The 14,834-nt window shown below is 34.9% G+C and overlaps 1 protein-coding gene and 1 long non-coding RNA gene across 2 annotated transcripts in view; one reads left to right on the plus strand and one right to left on the minus strand.

Moving 5' to 3' along the window:
• LOC144838876 (uncharacterized) overlaps window positions 1-14,834 on the minus strand; it is a 276,224-nt gene that overhangs the window by 23,904 nt on the left and 237,486 nt on the right. The gene's annotated exons all lie outside the window — the stretch shown is intronic.
• LOC144838866 (uncharacterized) lies at window positions 245-13,530 on the plus strand. The gene is made up of 6 exons (XM_078694381.1): window positions 245-726; window positions 1,270-1,465; window positions 2,328-2,358; window positions 4,313-4,471; window positions 5,292-5,411; window positions 11,700-13,530. Exons 1-6 carry the CDS (start codon window positions 647-649, stop codon window positions 12,407-12,409), a joined length of 1,296 nt encoding a protein of 431 aa, XP_078550507.1. The 5' UTR covers window positions 245-646; the 3' UTR covers window positions 12,410-13,530.

Genomic DNA, 14,834 nt, shown 5'->3' on the forward strand with positions numbered 1-14,834 from the left:
CGTTTGGAGCTGAATATCATTTAATTTACTCGTGTGTGAAAATGCCGCAAAACAATGTTATCTCATTGCAATTGTACTCTTACAAGGGACGATTAAATTTGCTCCCATGTGAACGAAGGTTATTTCGGGTCTGATACATTGAATGTACGACTATCATAATATATGAATATCAATGATGATGATCTAACGATATGGCCTTTATGCTTACTATAAAATATTGATTACCGAAGTGCGATTGATTAACTTGGCTATATTGTTTGATTCGCTGACCTGTAATTAAAAGGCTTATTTTAACAAATGCGATATTATTAGTGCGTACGGACGGACGGAGACGCGACTGATCTGTTTGAAAACCAATGGTGAATAAAATGCAAATGAATATTTGATATTAGTAACGTTCGAATGTTTATATAATAGTGTCCATATTTTTGGATTATATCCAGTTGTGTAACCGCCATGGTAAGTCACGCATTTGCAGAATACATCACCTTAAATTCAACAACTATTATCGACTGTAATGGTACATGTGTAAAGTAGTACCATTAAACTGATGTATGTCTAAAAACGTTTGACGGCGGCGATTGAGAAGAGAGATTGAAACCGTATTGTCAGTTTAAGTCTGCAGCTATCAACATCTGGCAGCCAAATGCCTTTACAGTGTTCAGCTCAGGGTTGTAAATACCATGATACGACTATACCTAGAGAGAAAGGAATTACGTTCCACAGGTAAGATGCTCTTCCTCCTAATTTAACATTGCACAATGTAACGATTATGTTTAGATCTATAAAATACAAATGTATGATTGTTGGCTGGGCTAACTTCGAGACTGATGGGAGATAGAAATATCTTTTAATTGATAGTCAATCCAACATCTTCCTATAAGGAGTTTATATAAAATGTGAATTCGTCATTAATAAAAAAAAAACTCCAACCGACAACAATGTATAATACTACAGTATAAACAATTGCCGAATAGCTGTTGTGATGGCCTGTGCCTAGTTGACACGAGTATGCATATACAGTACTTATATATCTAAACCCTTTCATTCAACACACCGTTTTAAAGGGCTAGAGTTGCTTCTTCCTAGAATACGGTATCCTATACATTTTATTCAAATTTAAGGTTAGGACTACAGTAGGTCCGAGCTCACATGGTTCGACTTACGGTTTCTTTGGCCAAACAATCTTAGTTCTGCAAGAGTCTGTTGCGTGTAACAACGATTAATAGGATAAGGTTAGACTGAATGTATGATTGACCGTCTTTCTAGATTTCCCCACCGAGACTCAAACAGACTGTGGATATGGGTAATGAACATGAATGTGGGCAAGTGGATGCCAAAAGCAAGGACACTCTTGTGCTCCAGACATTTTACTCAAGATAATTTTGAAATGTATAAAGGAAAAACTCGTCTTAAACCTACTGCTATTCCTACAATATTTGTATTTCCTGAGGACATTCCACAGGTAGGCCTATAGAATTATAATATCGTAAAAGTAGGTCTGTGAATAATTATTTATTTTAATCATATTTCGTCCTAGAAAATACGTTCTTTTTCAATAAAAATCATCTTTTCGTTTAGAAACTTCCATCTATAAATCTCCTCATCATACCCTCTTCATCATCATCTCTCTCCAGGTCATCATCATCCTTAAACTTTAAATAACTCCAATTGATGTATAAATGTCTTCACAACCACAATTACAAAACAAACCATTATTAATTAAAATATAGAAGACAATGAAGGACAATTAATTGAGATCAGGACCATAATCCATTGACTTTTTGGCACAATGGCGTGTGAAAAACAATAAACTGCTATTTAACAACTCTTTTAAAACACGTTTGAAACCGTATTCAATCAGAATAATGCATATTAACCGGCCTACTATTCACAACACAACATGTTAAAATATATTTGGTAAAGATGCTGGCAGTTAAAATCATATGAGATATTAAACAATATCTCAACCAACAGAATAATGCTTTATGTATCTTTCGTTTGATAAAACAGCAAAACTCGGAAAGTGTCTCTGTATAATGGGGTATTCCCTGAGTAAGGGTTGGCCATAGAGTTTAAAACAATTATTTCCTCTCATTCGTTACACGAGAAAGTGTCCTCTTAATACCAGTGTCCACTGAATAGAGATGTACCAAAAGAAAGGTTCTCTGTTTTGCATTTTTGAAGTAGGCTTACAACGTTGATTGTTCGATTTCGCCATTATGATATAATATAAATTATGGTATTATAAATCAGAGTATGCTACTGGGTTTAATATGCTATTAATATTTTCAAAATAAATATACAGTATTTATATTATTTTCCAGCCTCCAGAACCAGAGGATAACACACCAAAGCGTAAGAACTTATTTTCAAACTGCTTGTATTCTAGGGCTAAATGAATACACACACTTTGAAAGCACAGCACAGGCACCATTTTCTCTTAAAAACAAGATTATTTATAGTTATACAGTTATTTTGCATATGTATACGTAAATAATAGCTCCATTTAGATAATTTATGTTTATGCATTTTAACACGGCGATAAACGTTTTTATTGAGTAATAACTGTATACAAACAATATGTTTTCTAATAATCCTATTATCTATGTATGTAAATCGTCAATGACAAAACATACAGTTGACGCACGCGCATACGAGTCGTACCATTCAGCGTTTCAACGTGCGCGCGCATCATCAGCTTGCGTATCCTTCGTGACGTCACTGATGTTGGTTGTCTAGTATGTGTTATATTATATGTAATGAGTCTTGTGTACTTTAAGTGTAGGCTACTGCTTAAGGCTGGCTAAATGGTATTATACCATTGGGTGTATTTATCAGTAATGTACTGTAAGGTGTTGGTAATATCAAGCATGTCCATAATGACCGTAATAATAATAAACACTATATAGCTTTGCATTTTACTTGTAAGTTCTGTTTTATGTTCTTTTATTGTTGAACAAAGGAATGTAGTACAATGTAATTTAAATGTAAGATGTTTACTATATTATCTGTTTATACAAAGCTACATATATCTTTATTAAACAAGCTACATTTTTTTTATTTTTCTTTGCATTTCGATCCGAAGTTAACGTGTTATTGTGTGTATATCATGATGAGTTGTTACAAGGGCGACCGTACCTATATCTTTAAAAAATGTACAATTGTCTATATAAACTATACGTTTGATCATGTTATCAACATCTTCACGTTTGTTGTAGTATATATTATTTATACCTATCTTTTGTTTTACAAAGTTAGGCCTAAATAGGGATTTAACTAGGTTCTACACTGTATCGTGGCCAAGGCCCACCAACCGGCTGTTACCGCGGCTGACTGACGTTTGAACCGTTAATAACTAGTACACCAATGCAATTATACCTATTTCCAGCTTTATGAACCATAAACTGCGTATCGTTTGTAAAATTAATAAGCAAATGGTAAACATGTGGAGACCAAATTATGAAGGATAATAATACTCGAATATGAAATTGCTCCTCCGACGCCTGAGCTTTCTACATGATTACGTGCAGCTATATATACAGTATATTGATAGAATTATCAGAGAAATCATGATGTTAATTTGTTGTATCAATAAAATGACAATAGTAGTAACATCAGTTGATTGCTACAATGATTAAATAAATAAACAACGAATGCATCATGCATTTGAAGTGGTTTATTCCAAATGGTCTTAAGAATAATTTGCATTATTCTCTCCAAACCAAGTTGTTCATAATACCACGGTTCTGAGCAGGTGAAACCCGGCGGTAAAATTGACACGCGAATATCTGAAAATTCAGTAAAAAAGTTGTCGCTAATTCGAAAAAGGTTATTCAAAAAGGTTCGAAGAGGTTTAGAACGTTCGTTCCGAAGGTGATCGCTAATTAGAAAAAAAGCTTTTCCTAAAGTAATTTATATTCAGAGACAGAAGTGGCCGTATTCATCATTCACACTTAGGCTACCCTTAAAATTAAACAAATCTCCTATCCAAGTGAATACAAATTAAGGGAAATACTTTTAAGTATTTCCCTTAAAATAAAATATGTATGTATTGAGTTAAGTGAAATACTTAAATATTTAAGGGAAATTACTCGCTTAAGTGTGATATGATTGGCCACTAGGTCCTAAAAGTGGTCGCTATATAGGTCGTTCAAAAGTATTAAAAGAAGATTAAACTGTCTACAAAATGTAAAACGTTCGTTCTGAAAGTGATCACTAATCAGAAGAAGGAATGTCCCTAAACTCCCTAACAACCAATAGTTTCTGTTTGTAATTACAACATTTTTTTCCTTCAATTTTCTAATTTTAGCCAACAAGTTTCAATCAGCCTGTCTAACGGCTCATAATACAGTGCGAGAGGAATTTGGTATTCCACAACTGAACTGGTCTGATGACGCTGCCACCACTGCTAAAGAATGGGCAAAAAAACTGGCAAACAAAGGATATTTACAACATAGTGAAAATAGAGGTGATTTACTATTATTTACACATTATTTTCCCTATCAAACTTAAGACAAAGAATTACCCTAATATTAGCAATCTTTTCGCTTTTGCTTCTTATTATACTATACTTAGAGTTTTGCATTGTCTTTTATGTTTTCTTAGTTTCTATTGGAGGTAAATACTACCTGGTTCCCACCAATCAATCATAATACAGTACTGCATAATGCACAGCTCTAACAAGTTTGTGCACACTAGCTTTCAAACATGTTTTTAATTCATCAGCGCGGTAGACCTTCTCTATCAGTTTGGGCTAAATCCTCATCATCTAAGTTTTATAAACCTACTCATTGACTAATTATAAAATACCTGTAGTCACAACAGTGGTTTAAAGTACTGTATTACCCAGATAGGTATAATAAACCTAATTGATTACGATTTATTAAATCCAAAGGCAAATTACTGAAAAATGACAATGCTGTGGGTACGTATCCGTGGCTGGATCTCAATGGAGATACAAAATAACATACGCAAAAAGCTAAATCAAAACCAGAAAGTAAAACAGCCAGAAAAAGTAGCAGAGCTTTCGGGCAACACTAGCCCTTCACCAATACAATTGATTGTGAAAAAAGATTTAATGGAACGTGTCATTGCGTTGTAATTATATTAAAAAACAACACATATCGATTTTTATCAACCTATTCCATTTTATATATTTTATTTTTTTGTGTTTAGTAGTGTGTAAAATATCAAATATCAAATTTTTATTTGTTATGAATATTGGACAATAAAAGATTTTGAATTTGATAATTGTATTATTATATTGTTATGTTTATATATTAAATTAGTTTATGGTGAGAATATTTTGATAACCGAAGACAAAGAGAATGTGTCTGGAAGTCAGGTTGTGGAATCGTGGCTTGAAGAAGTAGATGCCTACAAGTTTGACATGCCTATGTGGCAATATAGTAAGTAGGAGAACGAGGCTAGACGAATTAGCCTGCCTAGAGGGCTAGGCCTAGTAGGCCTGCTATGAAATTTGTTTTGAAATACGAAAAATGCTAAAATACTAAAATGTTTCAAATATACTTTTGGTCATAGCGTGAATGACAGCAGTTTAAGAGCGCTTTATAAAATGCTCAGTAATTAATTAGGGTCTGTTTCTAGGCCCTGTGTGTATAGGCTAGGCTTAGTCTGACCTCGTTGTCAGGCCAGAGAATCAGCCTACGCCATCCACATAGTTTTAAAATGGTGCTTGGGCTTAGGCATTCTGAATACAAAATGAAGTGCCTACTCACCATTCATTCTATACCTGTGGCAGTCTCCATGTAACAGACATCTCTCTTGTAAAAAGTAGTTTTAAAATCCAGGTAAAATTTGCAATATAAAACATAATTGTTTCCTTCATTTTTCGTTTTTCCACGATGTTTCTTGCACGTTCAAAAAGACGAGCGGAAAATATTTAACATCCGGGTCTTGTTTGACTGCTCTGTTTTTCTAATTGGTTAAACGTCTATATGTAGAGACTTGCGCGCCCCCACACAAGTCTGTATCATCAGGAGGTATATTCAGAGCGTCATTCTGGCGACTGGAGCAGGCTCTACTTTTCTACGGAGCGCCATTTATGCCTTCATTAACTTCAATAATAGAAATAGTACTACGGTAACTGCTCAAGTGGACCAATTTGGCGCCAGTGGAGCACAGTGATAAAAATAGAAATAAAATCACTTAATTTGAATGTCTTTTCGTATGTTAATAGGTCTACACTTTGCTCAAGTGGACACGATTTGGCACCAACAAATAAGTTACTGAATGTTAATATCTTTTCGTATGTTAATACACTGTGCTCCAGTGGATCCAATTTGGCGCCAGTGGTGGAGCACAAATAGTCAAATACAGAAACATCGAGAAAAAATACTTCTGAAAATACTTCAAAAACATTTCAAAATTCCAGGTAGGCCTATATAGGCTATGCTAAATATCGGTTACTCCATAACAATTAGTTTCAAGCCATATCAGTGATTTTAATAACTTGCGTTTGTCTAAGATAAATACTTATTTAGTGTCACCGGAGAGTGCACCTATTCATTGAAATATGAAATTAAATATTAAGTTGGGGCAGAGCTAATAATGAAAATAGAGCCCCGAATTGCACTTATACTTATTACTATACATAGTCACCTATGGTAATTATGATAATGTTAAAATTTCAACTATCCAGATGCGACTTCAACATTTTAGGTGGGTTTTCTACTTTAAAACTCGACTTCGTATAAGGCCTACCCGGCGGCGGAATTAATCTAAGCTTCGAAATTGATCTAGAAATCGGCATCTTTACAAATGTTCTAAATTTGATCTTATTTCACTCTCCATTAACCCCATACAAAAACCATCGGAGACAAACTATCTGTTTAAAATGTTTATTCTGAGGACGGTGCGGCAATACACACCAACTACCATAAAAGTTTATTCATAACATTTTACAATACAATATCTTGCATGAATCGGACATTTCGCTACCAATGTAGCAATATTGATTAACAAAATCAAAATTTAACAGTGTGGCGTGTTGACCGCAAATGACTAACAATACCATCTTTCCCACTACACCTGCACAACCATTGCTTAACAACGCATGGCATACCAAACCCGTTTCATACACCTGCGATGAAAATATAAAATTCAATTTCTTTTAATATTGAGGGCGGCAAACATAAAATTTACGAGATCGAATACATGTTGGAAAAAAAATTAAATAAAAAAAAAGATGTTAAATGTGCTCTCCCTGCCTCAGCACTAAGGCCCTGCCACAGCCTTTTGGGGTCGTTTCCAGCACATCACCAGATGCATTGATGTTGTCGCCTCATGATGTGTGGTGGAAAGGGGGACGTATAATTCTGTGAACCCCAAACACAGTGGCCGCATGCCTTTAACTCTATTCCACCGACCAGCGTGGGAATCGAACCCACGACATACGTGTTGTCAACACGACGCTCAGGCGACTGAGCTAACTGATCATTTTAGTTTTAACAAGGTTAATGTGATATTTATGATGAAATGATGAATTACGTAATACACGTATAAATAGACTATTATCAGCTGTTCAGTCATGTACTACTTTGTGGCCTAACGGGTAATGCTCAGCTTTGGGTGCTCTCAGCTCTAGTAGATTGGGTTCGAACCTCTACGGATATTTTTTTTTTTTAATAAAAAAAAAATAAATAAATAAAATAATGAATATTGTTTTTCTTTTATTTTGAAAGAGAGATATTTTGAGGGTTGTAAATGTCAGGCCTAAACAAGTGGACCTTTTTAAAATCAGGTTTTAGCAAGGTTAATAGGATATTAATGACGTAATGATGAATTACATAATACACGTATAAATAGACAATTATCATCTGTTCAGTCATGTTTCAGTTTGTGGTGCAACGGGTACTGCTCAGTTTTGAGTGCTATCAGCCGGGGTTCGAACTTCTACGGATATTTTTTTTATGAATTGTTTTTTTTTTTGAAAGAGAGATATTTGGAGGATTGAAAATGTCAGGCCTAGGCAAGTGCAGGACCTTAAATCATAAACAAAAGTGTATGGCATTCATTTTTGGTTTTAACAAGCTTAATGTGATATTTATGACGTAATGATGAATTATGTAATACACGTATACATAGGCTATTATCAGCTGTTCTGTCATGTATTACGTTGTGGCCTAACGGGTAATGCTCAGCTTTGGGAGCTCTCAGCTCTAGTAGATTGGGTTCGAACCTCTACGGATAATTTTGTTTAAATAAACAATAAATAAATTTTAAAAAATAAATAAATAAAATAATGAATATTGTTTTTCTTTTATTTTGAAAGAGAGATATTTTGAGGGTTGTAAATGTCAGGCCTAAACAAGTGGACCTTTTTTAAAATCAGAAACAAAGTTGCATGGCATTATTTTTCATCAAATAGACTGCCATAAAACCTCGAAAAGAAGCCCATGTGCTCCTTCATTTTTAGTACTCTTGGGTAGGCTTCTTTTCCACATGGAGTTCTTTTCGAGATTACTTTGCAAACTAAAAAGAGGGGAGCTGAGGTTCCCGGCCGGAAAATGTTTTATTTACATGATTTGAACAATCTTCTAATGTAAAGATTAACAACATAAAAATTTAACAGTGTGGCGTGTTGACCGCGAATGACTAAAATACCATCTTCCCCATAATACACCTGCACAAACTCATTTGCATAACAACGCACGGCATATCAAACTGTTTAATATAGAGCTGCAAGGTACCCGAAATGACATCTATTATTTCTTCAAACAACATGAATAAGAATCTTCAGTACCCCACCATGCTTGGCGCTGAGCAAAGCCAATTTTGAAAAATAGAACCTGCATAGGTTCCCGCCCGAAAAATGGCACTTTACATGATTTTAAATTATATGAAACAAACTATTTAAGACTCACCAGGACAATAGAGCTTGTCATCGGAAAGTGCACCTATAATTCATTGAAATTAGCCCACCATGGTTGGGGCAGAGCTAATAATGAAAATAGAGCCAAGAATTGCACTTATACTTATAACTATACATAATCATCTATGATAATTATGATAATGTTAAAATTTCAACTATCCAGATGCGACTTCAACATTTTAGGTGAGGTTTTCTACTTTAAAACTCGACTTCGTATAAGGCCTACCCGGCGGCGGAATTAATCTAAGCTTCGAAATTTGTCTAGAAGTCGGCATCTTTGCAAATGTTCTATATTTTATCTTATTTCACTCTCCATTAACCCCATACCAAAACCATCGGAGACAAACTATCTGTTTATTCTAAGGACGGTGCGGCAATACACACCAACTACCATAAAAGTTTATTCATAACATTTTACAATACAATATCTTGCATGAATCGGACATTTCGCTACCAATGTAGCAATATTGATTAACAAAATCAAAATTTAACAGTGTGGCGTGTTGACCGCGAATGACTAACAATACCATCTTTCCCACTACACCTGCACAACCATTGCTTAACAACGCATGGCATACCAAACCCGTTTCATACACCTGCGATGAAAATATAAAATTCAATTTCTTTTAAAATTGAGGGCGGCAAACATAAAATTTACGAGATCAAATACAGGTTGGAAAAAAAATTAAATAAAAAAAAAGATGTTAAATGTGCTCTCCCTGCCTCAGCACTAAGGCCCTGCCACAGCCTTTTAGGGTCGTTTCCAGCACATCACCAGATGCATTGATGTTGTCGCCTCATGATGTGTGGTGGAAAGGGGGACGTATAATTCTGTGAACCCCAAACACAGTGGCCGCATGCCTTTAACTCTATTCCACCGACCAGCGTGGGAATCGAACCCACGACATACGTGTTATCAACACGACGCTCAGGCGACTGAGCTAACTGATCATTTTGGTTTTAACAAGGTTAATGTGATATTTATGATGAAGTGATGAATTACGTAATACACGTATAAATAGACTATTATCAGCTGTTCGGTCATGTACTACTTTGTGGCCTAACGGGTAATGCTCAGCTTTGGGTGCTCTCAGCTCTAGTAGATTGGGTTCGAACCTCTACGGATATTTTTTTTTTAATAAAAAAAAAAAAAAAAATAAAATAATGAATATTGTTTTCTTTTATTTTGAAAGAGAGATATTTTGAGGGTTGTAAATGTCAGGCCTAAACAAGTGGACCTTTTTAAAATCAGGTTTTAGCAAGGTTAATAGGATATTAATGACGTAATGATGAATTACATAATACACGTATAAATAGACAATTATCATCTGTTCAGTCATGTTTCAGTTTGTGGTGCAACGGGTACTGCTCAGTTTTGAGTGCTATCAGCCGGGGTTCGAACCTCTACGGATATTTTTTTTATGAATTGTTTTTTTTTTTTGAAAGAGAGATATTTGGAGGATTGAAAATGTCAGGCCTAGGCAAGTGGACCTTAAATCATAAACAAAAGTGTATGGCATTCATTTTTGGTTTTAACAAGCTTAATGTGATATTTATGACGTAATGATGAATTATGTAATACACGTATACATAGACTATTATCAGCTGTTCTGTCATGTATTACGTTGTGGCCTAACGGGTAATGCTCAGCTTTGGGTGCTCTCAGCTCTAGTAGATTGGGTTCGAACCTCTACGGATATTTTTTTTTTAATAAAAAAAAAAAAATAATAAATAAAATAACGAATATTGTTTTTCTTTTATTTTGAAAGAGAGATATTTTGAAGGTTGTAAATATATATCAGGCCTAAACAAGTGGACCTTTTTAAAATCAGAAGCAAAATTGCATAGCATTATTTTCCAATGAATAGACTGCCATAAAACCCTCGAAAAGAAGCCCACGTGCTCCTTCATTTTTAGTACTCTTGGGTGGGCTTCTTTTCCACATGGAGTTTTTTTCGAGATTACTTTTGCAAACTAAAAGATAGGTTCCCGGCTGGAAAATGTTTTTATTACATGATTTGAACAATTTTCTAATGTAAAAATTATCATCAACATTTTAACTTTTTTACTCTGCTAAAGGGAACACAAAGGGTATTATTCCTGAGGACGATCAAAGCATATTGATCGAAACGTCGAGAAACTCAACAGTTCTTTTCTGAACTAATATACGTGGTGTACCGCAAACTTTATATCAACAAAGGATTTTTTTTTCTTAAATTTATTAAAACTTAGTGAATTTTCTATATACCACACTGTGCTCCCCTGACAAATTGGGTTCAATATTGAGCACAGTGTATTAACATACAAAATATATTACAATTCAGTGACTGGACAAGTTACCGTAGTACTATTTCTATTTCTGAAGTAAATAAAGGCATAAATGGCGCTCGGTAGGGAAGTAGAGAATGCTCCATCGTCAGAATGACGCTCTGAATATACCTCTCATCAGGAGATAGATAAAGTAGTTTACGTATGAAACGTCATGTGTGCCAAAATATTTATCTTTTTATATAAAAAATCTCTGGAACCTAGAATAGTCTTCATCGTGTAATAAAATACAATCGTATCTTGGATGATGTGACCTAAAACTAGATTTTGTCTCTTTCTCCCCATTAAAGACACTAAATATTGACCATCAATCACATAGATGATGTAACTTGATACCTATAATATGCTTATTGGTTTATGACGGCACCGAACAAATCTAGCTATCTCACAAAATCTTGTATTGGCATCTTCAGTTATTTATTTCATAAATCAACAATATTTGATATTAATGCATGATATTATTTTTATTCCACAGATACCAGTCATTTCACACAAATGGTTTGGAAAAATTCCACCGACTTTGGAGTCGCTAAAGCCAGAATGAGGAATAAAAATAAATATGTTATTGTAGCGCATTACAAGCCTATAGGTAATGGAAACATGCCGGGTGAATATAAAAAGAACGTTCCTGCTGACAAAGTTAACGTATCATTAGATGTTAAAGAAGAGCCCGAGTCAGACCCAGAGTCCGAACCAGAACCGGAATATGAACGCTCACCATTGACGCGAACACCGTCAAAAAGGAAAGCTGAGGAGATTGTACGAAAACGAGAAGAAAGCGTTAAACGCGCAGCTAGCGACGCGGTTGAGACGAATTCAATTTCAGAAGACGTTGTACAACAGGAGGTTATTAAAGCAGAATATAATAATGGGGAACTGCACGAGGAAGGAAGTATAGCGACTAAGTTAAGCGAAGAAGATTGGGAACAATTGAATGGTATAGGCGACATGGTGGAGTTTGATGATGATCAAAGCAGCAAGCAAGATTATGACGAGGGGGAGGAGGTAGTTCAGGAAGATGAATATGATCAGGAAGTCAAGGAAAGGTCATCATCTGTCAGTTTAAAGTTTATGGAAAATGGAGAAGATGCTGGCGAATTAAATGGAAACGAAGAAAATGGAATTAGTGACAATCACGTGGTTCTTAATCGAGAATATTCAGATGGTGAAGATACTGAAGTTTAATATTTTAAAGTGTTGATTATAATTAAATCAAATTTCTGCTTTTCTCAAATCCTCTCATGTTCAATCGTCTCCTTTCTATGATCTCATTTTGGTAAATCTTTCTTCTTAATCTTAGTATTATAAAAATCGCATAGGGCCTAACAGCCTTGCATAAAAGAGAGATGGGTTTAAAATTAAGCTAGGCTCGCTCTTGGAAGCGCAACACAAGGACCAAGCGCGCCGCATGTAATTTGACCAATCACGACGCGGCGAATCATCCGAACTGTCACTTGTGATTGGTCAACTTGCGGTTGTACCTACGTCGTTGTGAATCAATTTTAGAAAAGGTTTAGAACGGCTGGGCTGGTTTAGAAAATTCACGTCAGGTATGGTATACCAAGCTAATCGAATCTCTCGTATAAACGAAGCTTCTATTTTTTTTACAAAATGGTAACACGTTAGATTAGTAATATTTTCCAGTCCATTGAAAGTACTATCATTTTTGTAACAATATATTGTATACCATCGCTTTATTTAGTAATGGGCCTAAAAATAATTGTAATTCACTTATATTGAGCCAGTTATCTCCTACATTTCGTTGGTTTGAAAATGAAAATTTCTTTTAAATGGACATTTTGTACCAATCATCTACTGTACAGTATTTGCATCTATAACTAAATACTCTCTGTATTTACCTCATATTTTAAGAAAGAAACATAACTATTTCGTCTATATATACATTTTTATTAGTAATTGTATACACCATAATCTGCAGGGTCTCGATATTAAAGAAGATGAGACAATAAAGTGTGACAAAATTGTCTGCTAATTCTCTCTAAACCTCTGTGATAGTTTCTTTCCGACCACGAATTCCAGTGGTATTCCATATATGTTTTTGGTAGTGTTGTACCCGTGTAATCGAAAATTATCTAAACTAGAATTAATAGCAGAAAATATTTAGTTGAAATGATAAAAATGTTTGTATATTGTTAATTAAAATAACTTTTGTTTTTGTAAACCGCTTTGGTCGTCGTCGTCACTGTGGTAATTATTTTACATTTTTTTTAAAGCTACCGTAATAATTAGCTTTTTATAATATTGATTGCTTATAGAATTATTTGAAATAAAAAGGTTTGCTGAATTTTAAATTAGACCATTGTTGTTCAGAGTAGTATTCCTGTCTGGCATAACCTACCTTAGAAAGGAAAGTCTTCACGCATGCGCTTTCGGTTTCGTACGAATAAATTCGAAAGAAAAGCGGGCTTAAGTGGAAACTGATAGTTAGCCTACAATAGATGCTGCCTGACTGCTTAAATAAGCGCCACCATAAGCGCACTACTGAAACTCTTTCAAAAATGTAATATGCGTTGATTTAATCTTTTACTATAGTAGGCCTACTCGGTTTCAGCATCTTGTGACGATCGATATGGTACATGACGCCCTCTACTTAGCGTTTCTTTCAATCCCTAATCTGTTTGCTTAAGAATTATTGGCAATTTGATCGTCATCCCATGTTTTGTATTGCGTTGGTGGAATAATTTGTGCTGAGTGTTTGCGTTAAGTCCTAACAGGGAAGAGTTAACTCTTCCCTGGTCCTAGAAAGAGAAATCAGGCAGGCCACAACAAATTATCCCCTCTGTCTACACTATCAAACTAGTTTGACAAAACAAGTGTGATGTGCCCAAATATGACAATGGTATGCACCATAGTGATACTGAAATCATCATGTCCATATATGGGCACATTTTTTCGTGGCATAAAGTTTGATAGTGTGGACAGAGCTTTATAGTGTCATGGAAAGAATAAGGATTATTAGCCGCGTAGTGTTTAAACATAGGCCTGCATTTTCCCCTGTTCGTTTGAAATGAAAGTGTCCCCGTAGTATTGGTTTCCCCGTAGTATTGGTGTCCCCGTAGTATTGGTGTCCCCGTAGTATTGGTGTCCCCTATATGCTTTAACGCTTAACAAAAAATATAGAACATTAGATGCAGTTTTTGACATGAAAGTAAAATTGTATTGAGGCCTTACCAAATAAAAACCAACACTTTAATTAGGCCGATAGAAACATGGTTTCAAGGACGAAAGAAAGGAATTCCGCCAAAGTAGGCCTATGTTACTTTGTTTGCATTCATGTACTTTGCTAACACGTTATGTGGATATTTTGCAGTAGGCCTATAAAGGGACATTATTTCTAATGTGATTTAAAGAAACATTCTGTCATTGTGACAGTCACGTAATTTTTGACGCCAACAGATTGTTCGAGACCTAATTTATTATGGAAGGCAAGCATCGCAAAAAAAAAAAAATAATAAAAAAATAACACCAAAAATACGAACAGACAAACCATTATATTATTTATAATAATTCCTCCAAGGTCAGACAGACAGACACGCAAAACGTATACGTGCCCAAAATTGATAATTCTAATTACTCAAACGGACAACAC

This window comes from Antedon bifida, chromosome 3, assembly GCF_963402885.1.
Source record: "Antedon bifida chromosome 3, ecAntBifi1.1, whole genome shotgun sequence".
NCBI classification, from domain to species: domain Eukaryota; kingdom Metazoa; phylum Echinodermata; class Crinoidea; order Comatulida; family Antedonidae; genus Antedon; species Antedon bifida.